General features: G+C 50.9%; 6 protein-coding genes across 6 annotated transcripts; 2 read left to right on the forward strand and 4 right to left on the reverse strand.

The window, feature by feature from the left end:
* Positions 1 to 843: 843 nt before the first annotated feature.
* On the reverse strand, positions 844 to 2553 carry CTRU02_205010 (uncharacterized protein; the record flags this gene model as incomplete). The annotated part of the gene is made up of 2 exons (XM_070204473.1): positions 844 to 1112; positions 1167 to 2553. 2 exons carry the CDS (start codon positions 2551 to 2553, stop codon positions 844 to 846), a joined length of 1656 nt encoding a protein of 551 aa, XP_070061577.1.
* A 1977-nt stretch (positions 2554 to 4530) lies between these two features.
* On the reverse strand, positions 4531 to 5447 carry CTRU02_205011 (uncharacterized protein; the record flags this gene model as incomplete). Its single annotated transcript, XM_036724401.1, has 6 exons — positions 4531 to 4575; positions 4649 to 4689; positions 4751 to 4795; positions 4845 to 5099; positions 5164 to 5232; positions 5327 to 5447. The coding sequence occupies 6 exons, from the start codon at positions 5445 to 5447 to the stop codon at positions 4531 to 4533; spliced, it is 576 nt and encodes a 191-aa protein (XP_036584028.1).
* A 3391-nt stretch (positions 5448 to 8838) lies between these two features.
* Positions 8839 to 9699, forward strand: CTRU02_205012 (cytochrome p450; the record flags this gene model as incomplete). The annotated part of the gene is made up of 1 exon (XM_036724400.2): positions 8839 to 9699. One exon carries the CDS (start codon positions 8839 to 8841, stop codon positions 9697 to 9699), a length of 861 nt encoding a protein of 286 aa, XP_036584027.2.
* Positions 9700 to 10040: 341 nt separating this feature from the next.
* On the reverse strand, positions 10041 to 11616 carry CTRU02_205013 (cytochrome p450; the record flags this gene model as incomplete). Its single annotated transcript, XM_036724399.1, has 2 exons — positions 10041 to 11405; positions 11461 to 11616. The coding sequence occupies 2 exons, from the start codon at positions 11614 to 11616 to the stop codon at positions 10041 to 10043; spliced, it is 1521 nt and encodes a 506-aa protein (XP_036584026.1).
* Positions 11617 to 13246: 1630 nt separating this feature from the next.
* On the forward strand, positions 13247 to 14029 carry CTRU02_205014 (citrinin biosynthesis oxidoreductase CtnB; the record flags this gene model as incomplete). Its single annotated transcript, XM_036724398.1, has 1 exon — positions 13247 to 14029. The coding sequence occupies one exon, from the start codon at positions 13247 to 13249 to the stop codon at positions 14027 to 14029; it is 783 nt and encodes a 260-aa protein (XP_036584025.1).
* Positions 14030 to 14315: 286 nt separating this feature from the next.
* On the reverse strand, positions 14316 to 22104 carry CTRU02_205015 (polyketide synthase; the record flags this gene model as incomplete). Its single annotated transcript, XM_036724396.2, has 5 exons — positions 14316 to 16395; positions 16478 to 17811; positions 17915 to 20833; positions 20902 to 21842; positions 21987 to 22104. The coding sequence occupies 5 exons, from the start codon at positions 22102 to 22104 to the stop codon at positions 14316 to 14318; spliced, it is 7392 nt and encodes a 2463-aa protein (XP_036584023.2).
* Positions 22105 to 22364: the final 260 nt, after the last annotated feature.

Consider the following 22364-nt stretch of genomic DNA (forward strand, 5'->3'; position numbering starts at 1 on the left):
GAAACACCCCTTGTAGTTTGAGACAGCAGATGGGCTGATTGTGCCGTGTGATGCGGCGGCTAAGCCCACTTAACCTTAACTGTAAAGTTGTTATATATCCTGTCCCAACCTCGACCTCGGCCGACCAATGATAGCAGGCATGGGAGGCCTCCGCCGAGAGGACGAAATGTTGCCGTATGTGAAGCGTACAAAAAAACTGCCAAAGCCTCTCACGGTTGCATGCCCAAGTGGTATCGAGCCTACGAGTCCCCGTGTGCACCGCCCCCTTTGCGGATATCAGACTCATCGTGACCCGGAAGTCGGGCCACCTCACAACGCCCGGAAACAGTACGACTACCAAGGTAACAAACAGGAGAAGCGCTCGAACCGGTGGTGATGAAGGGGAGGATGGAAGGTTTATGACGGACACCGATGGTTCGTTGGAAGACTTGGTGAGATGCACAGGTGCAGATAACGACAATTCAACATGCAAGCCTTCAATAGCGCCACCTAGAAGCCAAGCACAGGGTTTGAATTCGTTCATTTTCCCCTCGCTAACTGAACACAGCCCATTCCGTACTCACTCTTAGGCTCAATTTTCCGTTTACTCCATAATTCACTCACCCACTCTTGGATTCAACCTCACAAGCACAACCAAGACCATTGTACGCGCCGAGCCAAAGTAAACGAGACCTCGATTCGAATTCCACTGCTACACCTCCTCATCCTTCCTCATCACATCCATATCCGACTATAAAGAAAAAAGATTATTTAAACACCTTCAAATCATACGACTCATGGTTGTGGAGATGATAGAAATCGTTTCAAAACACAATATGCATTCGTTCTCTATTATTGATGCCCTCATGCCATCTCATCTGATGATGAAATGCTTTGCCCCAACGCGCTATCCCTATCAGAATTGTTCGATAAACTCAAACTGGTGTTTGGTTGCTTGTACAAACCCGAGCATTTATCTTGTTTCTTATCAACCACACATGCCCGGTATTTTCCTATGTGAGAAGTCTTCCCAAAACTTCTGGAACTCTTCCCAAATATCACTGCCCCTCCTCGTTCTAACTTTCCCGGTGGGACAACAGCTGTAACATTGAATCTTGGTACAATCTCTTGCACTCTGTCACAGGAACACTGGAAAGACTTGGGTTCTGCGCAGGATTCGAACAAACTTGTACCTCTGTGCCAGGAAAGATGTGTTGATGTAAGATAATCGTGACTGAGCCTACACCCTGCCTCATTATAGAGGTCAAGAAGAAGTTCGACTTTGGTGGCGAGGTAATCCTTCTCTTTTGGTAAGGTGCGCCAGGTGTGACATAGACCGTTGGCATCCTCTGCTGGGCAGATCAAATCCTTGAACCCACTCGCGAGAAGGACCAAAGCATCGCTGTCTTCCACAAGCTTGATCCACCCGCCACTCGTCTTTGAGAGGGTGTATTTCTTGAGATGTCCGGTCATGCGCCTATCTACGACGGCCATGAACTCATAACCAAGCAGATCATCTTGGAAAGGTATACCGACAGGTGTCTGTGGCTGTTGTCTCTTCTCCACATTTAGGGCTAAAAGATACTCTAAAATGTCGAAGTATCTGGAGGCCATTGATCGCAATGTCTCGGGCTTTTCATCATCGTCTATGAGCACCAACTTTCTATTTCGTAACAAGCTTTGCTCTGCGGAGTCTGCGCATGGTATTCTGACCTTTTCACCGTTCACAATGAAAGGCTTCATGGAACCTCGCTTCCTGATGATGTGTAGGATAACTTCGTCACCACTTACAAGCCAAGCCCTCTTTTCACCAGTGTCGTAGAGCAAGATTCTCATGTTCTTTGCTGCAATAAGCATATCTTCGTATGCGCCGGCCCATTTCATGTGAAATCGGAAATCCTTTCGGCCGAGCACAAATTCTATCTGTGCGGTACCGAATTGCTGGAAACCGGCTGAAATATTGGAGATCTTAACAGCGGGGGCGTAGTCTTTTGCCGTTGAGTAGTCGATACCTTCGTAATCAACATCTTCGTCTCCTAGCCTCGTTCTCGCCTGTCTCCACCATCCAACAATAGCGCGACTGCTGTACAACGCCTCGAGGCTGACTTGGTCGACCAGCGCACGATGCCTGCACTGACTTACGCCTTCTGCGTAAGAAAGTCTTTGTCGGTGATTTGGAGACGAAACCAGGTGCCATTGGATAATGTCGGCATTGCGGCTGATAGGGACCAGCATTGACGTGGGGCCTTTCATGACGAAACCACCCATGAACTCAACTGCGTGCTGAATTCCAGCCATTTGAGCCAATACCGCAAGCGGTATTTCGATTCCCTTCTCTTCTTGCCGTTGCGGAACCGGAAAGCCCTTGGCAATGACAGCATCAAAACTGACAAGATTGAGCCAGCAGCTGCTTTCACGCTCTCTGAAGGGGATATCCTCAAACTGACAAGTAATAAGAAATTTTCGAGAAAAATTTGGAGCTCCTTCAATGCCTTTGTTACTATCTTCCTGAAAAACTGCTTTGCAATACTGATGTGTGGTCTCATCGTCATCTTGGCTTGGTGGCGATCGCATTGCTGAACATATCCACGCCGTTTGTTGGGCAATTTGGACTAGAAAGTCTTTAGTTCCAGATGCCTGAATAGATACTTTACCTGAATTGGAAAGGACAACATTAATTTTGGATGCCTTTGAACTACCTAGAAGTTTGTCAGTGAGTTAAAAATTCCTGGAAGGCGATGCAGTTCCAGTCATACCGTTCCCTTGAAAAGTTCTTTCGTCACCGACGTTAAAAACGTCATCAGATATTCCTCGTTCTACTGCACGGAGGAGTTCCGTACCGCTAGTTGGCCAGTTCAGCTTCAAGTATTCTGAACATGTTGTAGCGAACGCCGAGGAGGCAAGCCCAGTGTACGTAATGATAGATCGCAACGGCTGCATCTTGTCTCCAAACTGAATCTGAAGGAATTTAAGAGGTCTCCAGTCCGTTTCAATCAAAATAGAAAACGGCTCTGTGTGATCATTGCAAGGCGTCTTGTCCTCAGAAGATTGTTCGTTGCTTGATGAACAGTCCGTGCATACTTTTGGTGGGCTCTGTGTCAACGATTCTTTTACCAGCAAACCAATGTTGCTCATTATCGGAGAATGAAGATCATACAACGATCTGCGCAGACTGGAACAGAACTCGACAAAAGCACAACCTCCAAAAATAAATTCGGTGACTGGGCCTAAGTCAGGAAGAGCATCCGTGTCATCTTCGTCGTCGCTCTCCACGGCCTCGTCGAAAACCTCATTTTCAATGGGATCTTTGTCGAGAAGTGCGATCCTCTCGGCCAAAGACAGCTGGTCGTCACCTGTAAGACTAATGGCTTTTTGACTGTCGACGAAGAACTGAGCACTATCCCGAATTTGACGAATAATACGCGGTCGATAACGCCGAATGAATCGCCCTGCATGGGCTACCAGTGAGCTACGGTGTGGTGGCTGCGAGGGATCTTCGGTGGAAAGTTGTCGAGAAAATGTTTTCAGAGTCTTGTTGAATACCTCTTCGACGAATGATTGGGAATGATACTGCATTGCATCTTGAAACCAATTTGATTCTCCGATTACACAAGTAATGTAGTTTCCAATGAGAGATATGTAACCTTGCAAAGTCTCGGCGGGTAGGCCTAGAGAGCTCGTAGTCGATGCATTCGAACAGACAGAAACAGCTTTTGACGGACAGTTGCTGTCCGTGGTTCGGCTGTAGTAACCTGAGTCTGCTGATAAGTTGATTGACTGTGGAACAGCGGGGTGTGAGCTCGACATGCTGTCAACCGCTGTACCGGGAATTTCAACAGAGCCCTTCGAGATGCTTCTCTCGCTATTAGCAGCAGATTTCCCATGCTCTGAAGTCTGGAAACTGGTTTCATCCACGGTTGAAGGTGAGGTTTCCTTGCTTGTTTCATTCCTCTCGTTATCAGCTGATGTTTCAAATCTAGTGTCTTTGGGACTCTTCGTCTCTACATTAGACTCGTTTAAGGCTTCCGTAAAACGGTCGTGCTTCCTCTCGCAGTGTTCAACGGAGTTTTTGAACCTTTCAATGTGTTCATTGATCACAGAACCAATGATGAAAACCTTGACGTTCATTTCGAACCTGGATTGCTCTGCGTAGTTAATGCGGCATTCTTTTTGTAGTATTTCTCCTTCAACTGTAAGTCGTACGCATACGGGTTCAAATCCGAGATGCGGTTCTGCTCTTATTTTGTGCGGATGTTTGGGGTGGTGATAGACAACTCCGTGATCTTTTGGATTGACGCCAAACTTGCTGCAGCCTCTGCCGCCGTATGTCAAAACTGGGCTGTGTGAAGGCAAGAGTTAATCATTACCACGGATCCATGGAAAAACGAAAGGGAAAAAAGAGAAACACTCTTAGCTCTAAAAACATCCACATTAGAACAAAAAATATCGGGGTTACTAACACACAAACAATGTCTCCTTCATCAACAGCCGCTACAATAAATCGACGAATACCAACATAATACGGATGATCTCTTCGATCTTTTGTTTCGCTTAGGGCATGTGACTGCGGACGAAAACGATCATATTCGTATAACTCTGACCATAAAATTTTGAAAATCTTAAGAGTTGTCAACCAACTGTCATACTGGTATTATGTTGGTAAACTGACCGTCCCAGGTTGGAACGTGTTTGATGGCTGGACGCGGTAACCTTTAATAGGTTAGAATTGCTCCTCAGTAACCAAAATTGAACCGATAATGACTGCACATACTTGGGTCTACTTCTGAAAACCAGAGGGTATCAACTTCGGGACGCACTAAGAGATACACGTTAGTTTAAATTTGAACCTGGAATATTACTCATACCTGCGTCTACATAAGATACTTGGGGCCTCTTATCATTGCTATCGTTACCGTCTAGAACGCCACCGATAGTCGCACGTGTTGACGCAGGCAAACCAGGAATTTCAGACCAATGGTTCGGGGAATTTATAGAACTTGCTTCGCGTTCGCGCTCAGTCTCCAGAGAGTCTTTTTCACTCGACACAGGAGCCTCCTCAATGGATCCACTTCCCTGGGATGAGCGGCTAAGTATAGGCTTCTGGTGAACGCTCTCTTCGGCTGAAAATATGTTGATAATATCAGAAAATGCTTTTAGAATATTAAGTCTTAGTGTTCGTCTTACCTTTCTCAGCCTGATCCAATGGAGTGCGAACTTCGTCTTCTGTCATGGAGTCCCATTGATATTCCACGACTGTTCAGTGAACCAATTGTCAGTTTACTGTTTCTCTTGCCTCATTCAAGAACAATTCTCCAGTACTTTTGAAGAATGAAACAGATAAACCAACCTCCTTCAAGCGAACGGTAGCAGTAGTACCTGCCATGCTCTGGAGACCATATCCATTCGCTCCACGCATTGTCCGCCAGAGAGGGATCCTCAGAATGCTGGTCGTTATCATTTAGAGGCATGGTTTGAGGGGAAAAACGCGGTATAGGCATCGGAAGGATTAATTTTCATTCGCGGCAATTTCACATACTTGAGTCGATAGGCGAAGAAAAGGTTTGGTTTATAGATGTTACGGCCAGCTAGTGACAGTAGGGTTTCTGCTAACAGAAGTTGAGGCTACGATACTAACAATAGGTCTTGCGTCGTATACAGGTATGTCGTACTGGTAGATCGAGGGTTAGGGTAAGGTGATCAGTCTTACACTAGGTAACGAGGTATAGTAATATCACAAACTGTGAGCTAAGCTGAAAGTCATCGAGGATGAATTACAAGTTGATTGCTGAAGAACTATCTAGAGGGCTTGAGCAGGTGCTCAAGTCCTGGTCTATATACAAGTCCCGTTTCCCAAGGCCGACGTCCGCGTCGTCGCTTGCCGATATCTCGATTGTCGGCAGCCGACATGCCAAGAGTCGTATCTCTTATTCCTTTCTTATCATCACGTGACTTGAACATAGTTCTTCCTTTTCCGGCGGGGCGACCCTTGTCCCTTCCGTCGCCTGCATATATCTTGTCTCTAGCCGCTGTCCTCGAGTGGGGCTAGTTTCTCTGTTAGGCATACTTAACGGGTCGTAACAATAGAAAGGGGTTCGGGATCAACGGAGGAAAAGTCAAGGTTGTATGGGGGCCAACAAACAATTAGCTCTCCTACACCTGTCGAAGAAGCAGAACCTGGCTTCAACGCCACAATCTCACTCGTGCAACACTATCAAACACGTGCGCCTAGATTAGAGGTTGTAGAAGAGTGCTTTTGGGGCAGACTGTGGGCACCCCGCATCCAGCTCTAGGGAACATTGGGTACGAGGCGGAAGCCTAGACGATCTATAAGGCGACGGCTGCCTGGATGCCTGTTTGAGGTGGTTGCATAGTTACACCTCCATGCATGGCTTACTGCTCCTCATCAGGCTGACCAATGCAAAGGGCAACACGCTACTATCTAACCCAGTTCATGCTAGTGCTTACACATTTTTACTAACCTGGTGCCGCATAACCTACAGATTGTGTTACCATCCTCTTACAAGGGCGATTGGAAGGCCTAAACAAGACAAACTGGGTTCATATTTCGGTGTGTAAGGTGACAGCCTTTTACATCTCCCTCAACAAAATCAATTGTTTCCAATTCGCCTAAGCTAGGCAGTGGACACGTTACTTCTAAATGACGGATGTAAAGCTATTAGCAGCTCTGTACCCGCCACCCGCCACCCGCCACCAGGAAATGGGTACCCAAGTTCCTCCTAAGGTCTCGACTATCCCATCCTACTTGTTTATCAAGGGAAGCTGAACTAAAGTGTTTGAATGGCTAGGTAGGTAGCGCCTTAACCTATTCATGAGCAGCTTCTCATTTTCAAGGAAATTAGATTTTTTCTAGTGCCATGAAACTAGCCAAGGTTGGTTCATGGACGTAAAGTGTCGCAAAACGCTAAATCCTGCTGTAGCTTATCCAAATAGCATTCTTGCAATAATCAACATATCACTCAAAGTTGTTGTGTTCCAGCATCCATTAACATCTCATACTTGCTAAGGCACCGTGTGCTGATAAAATGCGCAAACATAACTAAGACATTGGAATCGGCTGCCCAATCACTTCTGCTTTCTGACATGTTGAAGCTGTACCCTCACATGTTCATTAAGAGAAACAGGACCCTATTATTAACTTAACGTAGATGTTCAGGCCTATCGCTTGATCATGAGCTGAACAATCAGAAAACTGGCTCACCATCGCCAACACATACATAACAGTAAAAGCTACGGAGTACTGCGCCGCAAGATAAGTAATTTCCTTTTAGTAGCATACATTCATTACCTGTATAAATACCACGAAGAAATAACGGACTGAATTATTACTCAGCTGAGCAAGGTTCTGATCTACAAAGTTTCTCGTACTGACGTGAACGGGGGGCAGCACTGATTCTGGTGAAAACCGACTGCTTGGTCCGATCTTCTGCAAAGTGTCCGAAAAGGGCACCAATGTGGTCATGAAAAGCTTTACCATTTCGTGTTAGGCATAATGACAGAGACAGGTGAGTAGAGTGTAATCAAGCTTTCCAGGGGTTCAAGGCTCAAACTTAGCGGACAATACCTTCTTCTCGGGTGTGATTCTAGATCGGCCTTGACAACCCCAGTCAGTTTAATACACCCCTTTCCAACTGTGTGCCAAATCTTATTCATTGCCACGATTCATGCAAAAACGGTCGTGGAACTGTCACCACAAAGGACGAACGTCCTGACTAGAGCGCAATCCCTGCTTTCGAGATAAAGCTTGACTTTTATATTTAACTGGGAAGCTTGCCTCCCAGCTTGGTAAGAATGCCCGGAACCAACCCTATACACCAATACATATCTCATCGTTGCTTCATTAGTCATCATGGCTGGCACGATATTGCAAGCCATCAAAAGCGTAGGTTTCGATAGGGCACTCCTTTTGCTGACTCTTTTGCAAATAGCAATTGTCCTGTATGTATTTTGCAAAAGAACGCGGCCATTCCCGAACATTCCGGTAAGCGGTTTTGAAGGGGGTGTCAAAAAGGCTAGAGAACGGTTTATCAGCAATAGCGTTGCTGTGATTGACGAGGCTGTCAAGCGTGTAAGCCAAGAAATCTCCCTTCTTACCGTCGAGAACTTCTCACCCGGCGGAAGAGACTTCCTCGATTGCCTTACTAACCTAGTGCTAGAATGGGCAGAATGTGTGTCAGATTTTCACCGATAACGAGTTCGTCGTCCTCCTACCGCCGTGGGCCATGGAGGAGGTACAGAGCGACAAGAACTTCAATTTCGAAGAGATAGTCAAACGGGTAAGATCCTGGGACGCCATCATTATGCAACCTGCTGACACACCCTGGGGCTTAAGGACTTCATGGGCGACTGGCCGGCGTTTGGACAGATGCACAAACTTTTCGCACATGGCGTCTTTCAAGAAACCATCCGTGTTAAACTCACCCGAGCAATCCGTACGTCGCAAAAACGCAGATCCAATTGAGTCTTCCTTGGCTGACGCCACCAAAAAGCAAAGCTTATGGAACCGCTGTCGAGTGAGGCCCGCACGATGCTGACTGAGTTGTTTCCTCACACCCAGGGTAAGAGAGCAGCGGCTTCCTCAGCTTGTTGCTGCGCTGACAACCGTCTGCAGAATGGACAGTTACGGAGAAGCCCATGTGGGACACTACTCTTCTCCTCGTCTCTCACTTATCCTCTCGGGCGTTTTTGGGCGAGCCACTTTGCCATAATCGCGAATGGCTGGACATGTCCATAATCTATGCGCGTGAGATGATTCAAGCAGTTCTCTCGTTTCGCCGCTGGCCGCGTCTCCTCCGACCCATCGTCTACTACACGGGCCTACTCTGCCCCGAGATCAAGGTCATGGAGCGACGTCAGAGGCAGGTGTACGCCTTCATCGAGCCGGAGCTTCACCGGCGGCGGGCACTTTGGGGCACTTGGAACAAGAATTCAAAGCCACACACCAACAAAGAAGAGGATAACAAGCCGCTTGACACCTTGCGGTGGCTAGACGAAGTTGCCGCCGAGAAAGGTCAGCCGATAGACGTGGTGCTAGGGCAGCTGGCCATCAATCTAGCCGCCGTGCACACATCATCGTCTCTGCTTGCCAACGTCTTGTTCAATATTGCGGCTAGACCAGACTTGGCAGAGGAACTGCGCGCGGAGATCGTTCGTAATATGGGTAGCGGCGAGCTGCGCTGGAGTGAGGTCGACAAAAAGGACCAGCTGCGCAGGCTCCAGCTCATGGATTCAGTGCTCAAGGAGACGCAGCGCTTCCACACGCCAAATGTCATCGTCATGAAGCGCGCCACCGTAGGACCCGCCACGCTATCGGACGGAACCCGTATTCCCGCCGGGGCTACCGTGGGTGTTCCCGTCTCATGGATGGCGCACCCATCCGTTTGCGAGCGCGGTGACGAGTTCGACGGACACCGTTACCTGCGGTTGCAGGAGGAGGACCCAAACAGTAGCGGCCGCTGGAACTTTGCGACGACAAGCAGTGCGCACTGGGGCTTCGGCCATGGTACCCATGCTTGCCCGGGGCGCTTCTTCGCCAGCGTTGAGTTGAAGATTGCACTGGCACATTTGCTGATGGGCTACGAATGGCGGTTGGAAGGAGGCAAGACGGGCGCCGAGAACATGCCCAAGACAAGCTTGCTAGTGGACCAAATAATGCCGGATATGACGGCGAGGTTGGAGTTCAAATCTAGAGCCAAGGTATAAGAGCCGATGCGTTGAGTTCTCCTGCTCCAGTATTGTTTGCATCACCTGCTTCACTCTCTAGGACTAGTTGATGGCTTGGTTGTATTGTTTTATCACGATTCAGATTTGGTGTAGACGTGAGGAAGACAGTGCATGGCACTGAGGTGTCACATAAAGACTGTGCTTGGCATTAAGTAGTCAACATACTCCGTCAAGTTGCGGTTTATGAAGTGCGTGGTCTACATAATAGTCCATTCATTCCACTAATATCCATTGAATAGCTGTGTGGAGTTGGTGAGGTAGCATTTCAATGACTAACCACGTTAACACAAATCTAACAAGCCTACTTCAGAACACCGCTTCTATTTCTTGACCCGCCTCACCATAATGCTTTTGGTAGGATCAGGAAAGCTCATCTGGCCCATCTCTAAGTTTGGATAGCGACCTTTGACACCGGAATCATCGGGCATCTTCATGTCGTAATCAAGCAACAAAGAAGCCAGAATCAACTTGATCTCATTGGCGGCAAAGAATCGGCCAGGGCAAGCATGCTTCCCCCAGCCGAACCACATGTTCTCTCGCGTGACACTGACGAATTGATATGCGGCCTCCTTGCCGCTCTCCATGCCCAGAGGGTCCGGCTGACGATTCATCCGCCAGTCCACGAAGCGGTACGGGTTGTAGTGCTCCGGGTCAGGTCCGACGTAGGCCTGTTTCGTAAACGTGTCGAGCACGTTGACGGCCACCATAGCGTGCTTGGGTAGCTTCGTGCCATCGGAAAGGACGAAGTTCCTCTTCATGCGGCGGATGAAGCGGTGCGGCACGCCGGGAGACATACGCTGGGACTCGCGCATCACGCTGTCTAGTAGCTTCATCTGGTACAGTCCTTGCACCGACATTGTCACGCCCATCTGCGCGTCAGTTTGCTGACGGATTTCGTCGCGCAGCTCGGGGATAACCTCGGGGCAGTGGCCGACTAGATCGTATATGATGTGTGCCGCTGTGTTGGTGGTGGTGTGGATGGCGCCGAGCGACAGTTCGAGCTGCAGAAAGGCGAGTTCCTCGTCGTTGTCCATACCGAACTCGTCCGCTTTGTTGATCGCCCACTGAAGGACGTCATCAGGCAACCGGAGCTGGGCGTCTTTGTCACCGGACCTTGCCAGGTCTCGCAGTCTCTTGCGCTCGCGGACAATGGGGCGCAGGAATTCGATAGCGCGGCGCTTGTGTTCCCGCAGCGTCCTAAGTTCCGGGATCTTGTATTGCATAAAGGGCCGCAGGGTAACGGGCCAGCGCTTAAGGGCCAGCGAAGCGTTGCCTACGTCCATTGTGAAGTTGATGGCCGAGTGTATGTAGCCCTCATCGCGGCAGAGCTCGGGACCCATGAAGACGAAACCCGACACAATGGCCACAACCCGCTGCAGAACGTCGATGATGTTGACCGGCGTCCAAACACCGGTATCAGGCAGTTCGGCCGTGATTGTGCGTTGCACCTCGGCCGACAGCTTCTGATTGATACGCCCCAGATTGCGGGTCAGGTCAGCCTTCACAATGTGCGTCAAAAGCGGCGACGTGACGCTCACGCCAGTGTATCTGGTTTCTAACAGGTTTTCGATTGACGGTGTGCGGTCAAAGACTTCCTCATTCTGGCGAAGCTCATCGGCGAACTTATGCGGGACGACGATGAGCTCGCCAGAATCAGACGTGACCCGCCAGGTCTTGTCTGGAAACTGGGACAAACAATGTTAGAGAGGTCACTGAATCCCCGCTGATGAAAAGACTTACCATGCGAGACCCGGCGCGGAACAAGTCCCAGGCATGTGTCATAAAATGCTGCCTTCTTTTGTATTCGGGGCCAATCTCACTGCCCACGAGTGGAAACTTGGAGGCACCGAGCTTGTCGACCCAGGCATAGTAGCCGAAGACGACAACTGATAGCATCACCGCAGCAACAACTGTCCACGGCCATGATGTGATCAGATGCCTGGGGTTTGCGACTAGAGGTTTCAAGTGTGCCGTTTGCACTGGAGAGTTGCTGGAAGGATGCGTGTCCATTGTGACGTGTCTGTGACCGGAAAGCATAGAAGCCACAATCAAGGTCAAGGCGATAATATTAAAGCCATCTACAGATGTGTGATACCTTGAAAGTAGTAAGAAAACCAGTGTACGAGGCAACTTTCTCTGACAAATGACTTATCCGCTGAACTTGAATGACTGTTAATTGCAACTTTTCAATTGCTGCTAAATGCTATTTGTACATAAGTTTTTCCTCATTTACCAAAATAAAGGAAAAGAAAATGCATTAATCGGGCCACGTCCTAACCTTTGGGAAAGAAAGTTTTACCGTTGGGCGTAACTCATTCGACAAGTTTGATTCGATCGTCTTCGGTCGGACAAAATTTGAAGAACCTTAGTTGAAGGTATATAGCAGACAATGCACGAGTCACAATAAATTGGAGTTATGAAATGAAATAAGGATGGAGAGCTGCTAGGAAACGCACAATACACGGTGCCACATTACACCTTAAGACGGATCCAGATGCATGACAGAGGCAGGCTTAGAGAGCAAACAAGCAAATCCATCACCGATAGACGCATCCAAGAGCCAAAGTACCTGTACGGGACGATACCTGGAGTTGCTAGGTAGGTACCTTCTCCGGTGCAAACCGTCGACACGAGTTGTCTTCAACTCAGACCTGACGATCACAACTTGCCAGACTTTCGTCCCATCAGAAATCTTAGCGTTTGTGCTGGCAGTGAGTCTAATTCTTTAAAATGTTAATTTAACTTTGTAGCCATTTTACAATTCTTTCTTTCCTAGTTCACGCCCCTAGGGTTGATCAAGGGATTCTTCGCATACCTTATTCCCGAACAAATGGGGTCTGCAAAGGACAGGGGCCCGAGATCGTCACTGACAAGCCTTCACTTATCAAGGGTGCGTAGGCAATCTTATGAGTCTCGGTCAGTGCTACCGTGAGACTTCGGACTTCTAAACTTGTCGTCTGAACTAACATCACCATACACACCTACCTTACACAACGGACTCCAACTTTACTTTCGGCGCATCGGAACTGTGTATACCTTAGGAAGTGTTACATCTCAAATGAAGCCTCGTCTTGGCACACTCTGAGTTCGCTGACTTTTCTTTGCATGAGGCTAATGCCGGGAATAGTGGCCGGCGCGCGACCTTGACTAGTTGTCCGAGATACCGCTACAATTCGTGGGCGTCTTGGCATTGTAAAGTCTATTAGCAAGCCTGGTCCCCACGTTTACTCGTCATTATAACCAGTAAAAGCCAAAATTCATTGGTCCTTACGCAAATAAACTAACTCGAATCTTGTTCATGAAACCTTGTTCTGGATCAACGTAGTTTCTCCGTATGCAACTCAAGTCCATTGCGGCTACAGATTCCTCCTGAGTCAGTTTTGGACGATAGCTTCCAGTGGAAGTCATCGACGCTCCCAAAGGAGAGAGACACAATTGGTATAAACTAAGAGTAAGTTATAGTTTCCAATCTCCAGCCAGTCTACTACTCTGACCAATCTGTCTCAGTCACTCACGCACTACCTACATGGAGTCAGAAACAGACCTGACCCTATCCTTGCCACGCATTCTCTGCCTCCATGGAGGCGGGACCAATGGCTCCATCTTTCAGGAACAATCCCGAGGGCTTATCCGGGCGCTCAGATCTCGATTTCGTCTTGTTTTCGCCGACGGCCCCTTTGTATGTGACCCGCACCCGGACATTATCGAGACGTACGGTGGTTACGGACCTTTCCGCCGGTGGTTACGATGGCAATCTTCCGACAGGCATGTCGATTCAGAGACTGTGATACGACTCATTCGTCGTCAGATCACATCGGCGATGGTCGCAGATGACCTGCTCGGCGGCATGGGGGAGTGGGTTGGTCTGTTGGGCTTCAGTCAAGGGGCCAATATCGCAGCAAGTCTCCTGTGGACCCAGCAGGCCATGTCGACCAGGCCGGTTTCTGCGCCCACGAGATGGCGTTTCGGTGTAATTCTCGCGGGGCGACCACCGCTAGTGGCCCTGGATGATGGGATTGCGCTGCCACCGGGAATCAACCATGCGGGCGCAGCATCATCAGAATTTAGAGATTGGCCGAACGAGTCAACACAGGGCCATGTCCTCGATATACCGACACTGCATGTTCATGGAACGGCAGACCCTGGACTGGAACAACATCGTCGTCTGCTGGACGTGTACTGCAACGCGAGCACCGCCTGTGTCGTAGAGTGGGACGGCGCTCATCGTGTTCCACTCAAGAAATCTGATGTTAATCGTATCGTTCATAAAATGATTGAGCTCACTAAAGAAGTCAACATCATCTGTTAAGAAAGGACTCAATGTTTGTTATCACTGGGAAATCACGTTGGTTGAAGAGCAATTCTGTATAGATATAGTTCAAAGCTGAACTATTCTTTGAATACAACACAATTGCCATACAAAACTTCATGATGAAAACGTCCAGAGTTTCCTGTTTTTTGAAGAGTATCTATTGACATCTCTTTTCGAAATTCAGCATACATATTTTCATCCAATATCACGTTTACAACGTCTAGTATAGTAGCATCTACAGCAACCTTCTGAGAAACAAAGACCACATATACCGAGTCTCACTCTAGTTTTCAGGAAAAAGCCCCGTCACAATCTTATCCACCAGCTTGCTGAGAGGCACCGGGGCAATCAGATTAAATATAGTGACCTCGGCCTTGATCTCCCTAAATATCCAGTTTCGAATCTCGATCGCCACCAGTGAGTTAATGCCGTACGACGGCAGGCTCTTGGCTGGGTCCACCTCATCTTCAGCGACCTTCAAGCACTGTGCCACCTTATAAGTCAACATCTCACTGACGACAGTCCGCGCCTCTGCCACAGACTTGGAAACCTTGGCCGCGTCAAGCCTGTGCTGGAACGAGGGCGCCGCCTGCTGCTGCTGCTGGCCACCTACTGACCCTTGGTCGGTGAGACGGCCGTCGGCAGCCAGTATGGCGAAGCGTGTGTCGCTTAGGTAGGACGGCCTCGGGATGCCGGCTGCGTTGGCGGCCCGAAGAGATGCAAATCCTGTGGGGATCTGAGCCTCAACCACTCCGGCCCCAGTGATCTGATCCTGGATGGCTATGCGGATGAGATTCTGCAGCTGTTGCTCCCGTATGCCGAAGCTGGCGGCCCAGTCGCGGAGGTTATCTGTCATGCCAGTCTCCGCAAGGACGCCCACATCGTGGATGATGCCAAGGTCCAAAGAGACGGCAGGCAACCCTTTAGAGCGGCGGTATTGAGCCAGAGCATCCTGGAACGTACAGCCGGCGCCGTAGTTGCTCTGACCGGCGTTACCAAAATAGCCCGCAAACGATGCCAGCATGACGAAGAAGTCAACTTCGCTGTCCTTGAGCTGCGAGTGAATGTTCCAGCTGGCCTGGACTTTAGGCCGTACCGCCTCTGTCCACTGTGTATAATCCATGTTGGCAAAAGTGCAATCTCGCAGCACCATTGCGCATTGAAGAACGCCCCGAATCGGCGGCATTTCTTTGCGGCAACGATAGATTGTCTGCTCAAATTGAGCAGCATCGGAGGCGTCGCACTCGTACGCGTTGACGGTGACATCTTTCGCTTCGAGCTCGGCGGCCAGCTTGCGGGCTGCATCCGTACGCATACCGGAGCGGGATACGAAGCAGAGGTTTTGCGCACCCATGTTGACAAGCATGAGAGCCACACTGCGTCCGATGCCTCCAAGACCACCAACAAGGAGATACGTAGCGTTGGGATGAAGGCGGAGAGCAGAGGGGGAGGAGGCTATGGTGTCAAAAGTGTTGGGGCGTAGCAGCGGGACTGCAACATCGTCGGTCCACGAGAAGACGAGTTTGCCGGTATGACGGCCCGTCTGCATAAGGCGAAAAGCCTTGTGGACATCGCTGATGGGAACCTGGCGGCACGGGCTGACGGACTTTGTGATGCCGCGCCGGACGTAGTCGAGCGCGCCGTCAAGGAGCCTCCCGGTCAGTCGGTCATCCCCGCGAATAATATGTTCGATGTCGAAGACGGTGTAAGTGACGCCGACCTCGTTACCTGGCGGTCGCACGCTCTCTACGACCGCCTTGCCCACCTCGATGAAGGTTGCCCCCGGCGCAAGGCATTGCCATGTCTGGCGCAGCATCTCCCCAGATAGTGAGTTAAGAATGAGATCAACGCCCCGCTGGCCCGTCATCCGCTTGACTGCCATGGCAAAACTAGTGTCGCGCGAGCAGAGAATGTGATCGTCGGGAATGCCGTAGAGCTTCTTCATGAGCTCACGCTTTTCCGCCGATCCCACCGTGGCGAATATTTCCATGCCGAAGTGCTGGGCGTACTGGATGGCCACCTGGCCCAAGCCGCCGGCCGCTGCGTGAATCAGTACCGTTTTGCGGACACCGGGCGTCTCGTCTGCCTCGAGGCGAGCTATTCGCACGAAGGCGTTGTACGCCGTGCAGTGTATTACAGGAAGAGACGCGGCCTCGACAAATGACATGGAGTCCGGGATTTTCCTGCAAGCCAACGCCTTGATGCGTACAACCGATGCGTGCATGCCAATGGCTAAGCATGCGACGCGATCGTGTATTTTCAGGTTGATGACACCTTTTCCTACGCGCTCGATCACACCGCTGCCCTCGGCCCCTTCCATGGTGCCTACCACGCGGCCCATGGCGATCATTATGTCTTTGAAGCTGAAATACAAGTTAGATATGTATTACCAGGACACTTCTCTTCGTCAAGAGTTGAGTAGAGGTCGAGGCCGGGATGACTCACTTTAAACCAGAGGCGTATACTCTCACTTCAACCTCGTCATCTGCCAAGTCACTTGGCAGCTCGTCTTCGTGTTGCACAAAGTGTAGAGTGTCTAGCTGACCACGCTCAGCGACGTCCAGTTTGATGCTAACCCTGGTTGGCGAAGCAGATATTTCTGGCTTGTTGTTCAACCCCTTTGCGCGACTGACCGTACTGCGAGGCTTGCCAATACTGCTAACGCGAGCCGTTTCAATCTTGGAATAATGCTTCTCTTCTACGTAATTGCTCAGCTCCTCATCATAGACAACGCGCATACAATGGGCGATGAGAACATTGCTGTCATCGTTTAGCTTCTCAACTCTGAACTCATCGTCGTGCGTCTGGTTCAGAAACAAGCGCCCAATAAGCCCGGCCAGTTCTCCGGGCTGAGGCGATGATTGATGGCAGTGAGCGATTCGGAACGAGACTCTGGCATCTTCACTCTTGATACTGCGGGAGAGGCCATCTACGGCTGCTCTGATTGGCACATGGCTGGAAACTTTCTCCTCAGGCTGACAGGTAACCCAAAGAATGTCGCTGGCTCCGGAAATGATACCTTTCAGTCTGAGAAAGTCGAATTCGTCCAAGTCACCAATCAATGTAGTGCTAACCTCCACGAGACAGATTATGCGTGCTCTGTGGACAATATTAGCCTCAGGATCGAGCTCATCCCACTTGACAATTTGAGCACTAATGCTGTGTTGCTGCAGTTCGTTTGCTAAATCTTTTGCGACGGTTGTTCCGAGTTCCGATGGCATGGTAGCTTGAAGAATTATAGTATTCTGTTCCTCCTGCTCGGATAAAGCCTGTGATGGCCTTCCTGCAGTTGAAGACACTTCGGACTCGACATTTTCAGAGGTGCATATGACTAACAAGCCGTCTTCGGATCCCGCGATGCTGATAGAGAGGAGAGGTTTGACATCAACTTTGGCGAAGGCTGTCTCAACATTACCTACGGAACCTGTGAAGCAGCACAGCCCAAGGGGATTCTGCTTTTTAGTTCTGCTGAGAATTTCTTGGACAATAGCATCAACTTGGTTCTCAGGCAATGATCCTCGCACGAGGGTAACATCAAACTGGGAACTGTCGGGGATGGACTGGAGCTCTTTGCTTCCTTTTTTTGGGAGCCCCTCGATGGCACTGCCTGTCCACACAGCGAGGGTGTGGTCTAGCACGTGATTCCAAGGAGCAGCAATGTCTTCTTTCAGTTGCTCCGCGACTGTAGTGTTCCGTTGGAGTTCTGGCTGCTCCGCAGACTGGATCCTCATCTCGAGAATCGAAGCTTCAGGGAAGTCGTGGAAGATGAGGCTCATGAACTGTAAAGATTAGTAATCGCTTATATTGCTTAAACTCAAATTTTACAAAATGCCGGGTCACAGGCTCAAGGTTTAAGTAGCTGGGAATATGCTTTTAACTTACTTCTCTGAGAAGTTTGTCGGTGACGCTGAGACTATGGACAGAAGCGTGTAAAAGATACTGGCGGAGGTGATCTGGGGAGAGCAGCAAGAGATCTAGTGCCGGCTTCCACAAGATGCGGCCACAAATCTTATGTGCGTTCTCGAGACTAGTGTCAGCTTCGCGAGGGGCCAACTGGGCTGCTTTGAAACCGCGCAGCGATAGCACGGGCCGGTCAGAAGTTTCTTCTAGAGCGTATATGTCGCTCAGTAGGTCGTGATTGGCACGAGGAACCACAGACGAGAAGACGTGAAGCCTGTCGCCCTCCTTGTAAGGCATATCGACGGAAATCAGTAGCTCGTCTATAGCTGTGGGGACCGGAGTCCGGGAAAGGAGGCCCATAGCCGGCGCGATAGTCTGGGTGATGGGATCAAAGGTGGCGGGGTGGATTATGAAGGGGCGCTCCGCTTCGTCTCCTATGCCTACAGAAGGGCCGTCTCGTTCAGATGAAGGGTTGACAACGTTAACAGTACAGTAGCTCTGCGACTCTCCCATCCAGATGGATGACATGTTGCGGAACGCTGGTCCGAACTGGAGCCCGATACGCGCAAGCTCTTTGTAGAGGGTTTCGGGTTCTTTTGTCTGGCGGCAAGCCTCCTGCGCCTCGAAGAACCGGTCACGGATCTCACGGTTCATTTCAGACAGCTCATGTGCCTCCGGCGACTCTGGGGTAGGATCGTGCTCGATAGTGATAAATCCCACGCAGGTTTTCCGAACTGTCTGTCTATCGGTGCAGGTTGATATAGTGAAGTGATACCAGCCCGGTGTTACGCTTGCCATCGCGCTAGGTCGATCCTGCGCAGTCTGACGAGCACATATTGTCATCTCAATAGGTTCGTTTTCGATAAGCTCCGTGGCCGCCAGAAACTCCACATCGCGGAGCCGGAACGCGCGGACCTTCCGCTGGCCGTCCGGCTCGTCTATCGCGGCCAGCTGCCGCGCCGCCTCGACCGCCATGGCTATGTATCCCACCGCGGGGTAGACTACGGTGTCCTGGATCTTGTGGTCTAGTAGCCAGGGTTCCTCATTGGGCCTGATGAACGCTCGCCATATGTACTCGCCTGCGACTAGAGTAGGCAGAGGAGCCCCGAGAAACCGGTAGTGCGGGTGCTTTCTATTGCGGTATTCCACCGCCATACGTGATTCACTCCAGTATGACCGCGCATGGTTCCATTGGTACGGTGGCAGATCCGTGAGTGGGCGCAGCTGGGAGCCGGGCGACCCAGGTTGCTCCGTCCCGTTTGCGGCGCCGATGTCAACACTTGCGCCCCGGGCCCACAAAGCTCCGGCAGCGGCCAGCATTGTCGCCACGGCATTTTCACCGCGGGTGAGCACTGATAAGTAGTCCAGGATGATGCCGCAGCTCGACATAGTACCCTGGCACGGGGCGGCGAGTGCTCCATGCGGTCCGACTTCGAGAAGCACATCTATACCTGCTTCTTCGGATCGCAGCATAGACTCAACCGACTGGGCGAAGAGCACTGGCGAGACCAGATTACGCACCCAGTTGGCTGGGCCAAGGTCCTGATGACTTTGTACCATTTTACCAGTAACACTGGAGAACATGACACGCCCTGGTTGTGCTGGGCGAGGCTTGATATGGCGGATGCGCATGAAGTACTCGTCTGAGACGCGGGCCTGATGAGGTGAGTGATATGCCGCGTCAACCTTCAGCCGGCGATTGAAGACGCCTGCCTCGGAGAGAAGAGCTCCGGCTGTCTCAACGGCCTTCTCGTCGCCTGACAATGTAACACTTGACGGCGAGTTAACGCAACCGACCACAACCACCCCGTCGGACCGCGGAACGCGGCTCACGAGGGCTTGTGCATCATTCTGCGACATTCCCGCGGCAAGCATGGCACCTCGAGGCTGCTTGGACCTGGAATCAAGGTTTCCACGCCAGTAGGCGGTCGTCCACGCGTCCTCCGCCGACAAGACACCCAAGGCATACGCTGCCGCGATCTCTCCGCTCGAGTGGCCCGTTACGGCGGCGGGTGTGATATTCCACGACGCCAGCAGGTCCACCAACGCCACTTGCAATACGGTACATAGCGGCTGGCTGTACTCGGCCTTGTTGATGTTGGAGTGTTCCGCGCTGGCGCTCATTTCGTTATACACCGACCATTTGCACCCGAGCGACTGGCGGAGAAAGTCGTCAGCTCTGTCGATGCTCTGCCGGAATACTTCGTACTTGAGCAGTTCCGTGCCCATTCGTGCCCACTGGGCGCCCTGGCCTGTGAAGACCATGCCAATGCGTAGCTTGCCGTCTGCCGCGGATACAGCGGCTCGGCGTACCGAGAGTTCCTGTGCCGAGTCTCCTTTGTCCTCTCTTGGCTGCTGAGGCGCAAGTTGGTTGCACAAGTCTTTGATGCTTGACACTATTGAAAAGGATCGGTAGAATAATGAAGCTCGTTTGGCCCCGAGCGTGAAGGCCAACCGTTTGAGGTATGCCGCCCCCTCATGGAGCGATGAGCGGGTTTCAGCTCGTGACTCGCGGAGATGCTTGGTCAAGCTGGCTGCCTGGCGTATGATACCCTCTTTGTCGCCGGCGCTGATAACGATGAGCTGTAGCTCAGTCTTGACAGAGTCACCTTTATACCTGCCGATGACGCCGGCTTGGAGTCTGCCATACGTATCACCGTCGTCAAGCACGGCGTGGGCGATGGTGCCGCTGGCTCCGAAGGAGCTGATGCCCACGCGTCGTACTCCTGGTCTGGATGGCCAAGGCATGAGCTCCTCTGCCACGGACATTCTCCATTCTTGCCACTTGATCTTTGGGTTCAATTGCTTGAGACCAATAGTCGGTGGTATTTGTGCCTTCTCCAACATCAAGACTGCCTTGATCAAACCGGCAATTCCGGCTGCGGCCTCCAGATGACCGATCTGCGATGCGGTCAGTTGGTTGTTGTGCATTTTCTCTGCTGCTGCAGGACGTCATTATTTCCACTCACATTCGTCTTCACAGACCCTATAAGTAGGTCATTTTTAGCGTTCATGGTATCCAGCGCCTCGGCGATGGCCTCAAGCTCCGCTGGGTCGCCAACCTTAGTACCCGTGCCGTGAGCCTCAACAAACCCGGTTTCACTCGTTGAGAGCCCTGCTTCCTTGTACAGGGAACGAATAAGGCCGGCTTGGGCTTCGGCATTAGGAAGAGTGATACCGCTGGTCCAGCCGTCTTGGCCGACACCGCTGGCTCTCAGAACGGCTCGAATAGCATCACCGTCACGCAATGCGTCAGCCAGCGGTTTCAAGATGACGGCACCAAGACCCTCACCGCGACCGAAGCCGTCACCAGCGGCATCGAAGCTCTTGCACTTGCCATCGGGTGAAAGGAACATCTGGTTGGAGTAGTAGAGGAAGTATTCGGGATTGAAGATGAGATTGGCGCCGCCGACAATGGCCATCTTGCAGTCACCTGCGATTATGGCATTTCTTGCCTCGTGCAATGCCACTAAACTAGACGAACAAGCTGTGTTGACCGTCATGCAGGGCCCCCGGAGGTTGAAGAACCATGACACTCTCCCAGATATGTATTCGGGCCCAGTGCCTGTCCAAGTGTGCAAAGGGGCTGCTTCCGGGTCACGGAACAGAGTCTCGCGCCAGTCATTACTGTTCACGCCCATCCAGACGCCGGTATCAGAGCCGTTTAACTGTGCTAGCGTGACCCCCGCGTTCTCGAACGCCTCATACGCGACCTCTAACATCAGCCGCTGCTGAGGGTCCATGGCAGAAGCCTCGTCGGCTGTAACCCCGAAGAAGTTGGCGTCCCATTGCCGAATGTCATCCGAGAGAAAATGACCTCCGTTGGTGCGAGATTTGTTAAGCCCACCTTGGGGCCCAGAGTGAAATGCACTGATGTTGAACCTGTCTCTTGGGACGGTAGAGTACGCAGCTTTGTTAATTGACAAGTGTCAGCAGAACTTTGTAGTTACTAACGGCTCTATACCCAACATAACACAACGCATGATCCATTCTTCTCGACTTGCTGCCCAGGGACGGTAGCTGATGATGTGGCCTCAGGATTGTGGTTACTTACATTTTCCTTTGCAGAGGAGCTCCCAGAAAGCACTCGGGCACTTTGAATCACCGGGAAATCTGCAGGATAGCCCAATGATGGCCATGGAACGACCATCTGTATCAATACTGCTTCCCATTGCGCTGACAGTCGCGAATGTCAACTCGATATTTGGATAGAAGACAAGGGTGTATGTAGGCTTCGAATGATGTCAGCAGTTGTGCGGCACGACCAAGGCACAGAAGAAGCGCTTGCAGAGGAAAGTAGCTAGCTTACGTCTTTTTTCTTGTGGCAAGTATGACCAAAGGTGCCTCAGAAGTGGCATGACCCAGCTGTTGTGATGGTCAGCGGGAGAAAGTTTCCTTGAAAGAAAATAGGTATTTCCTGAGAGCTTTCGGA

This window comes from Colletotrichum truncatum (assembly GCF_014235925.2).
Source record: "Colletotrichum truncatum strain CMES1059 chromosome Unknown Contig_0003, whole genome shotgun sequence".
Taxonomy (NCBI): Eukaryota; Fungi; Ascomycota; class Sordariomycetes; order Glomerellales; family Glomerellaceae; genus Colletotrichum; species Colletotrichum truncatum.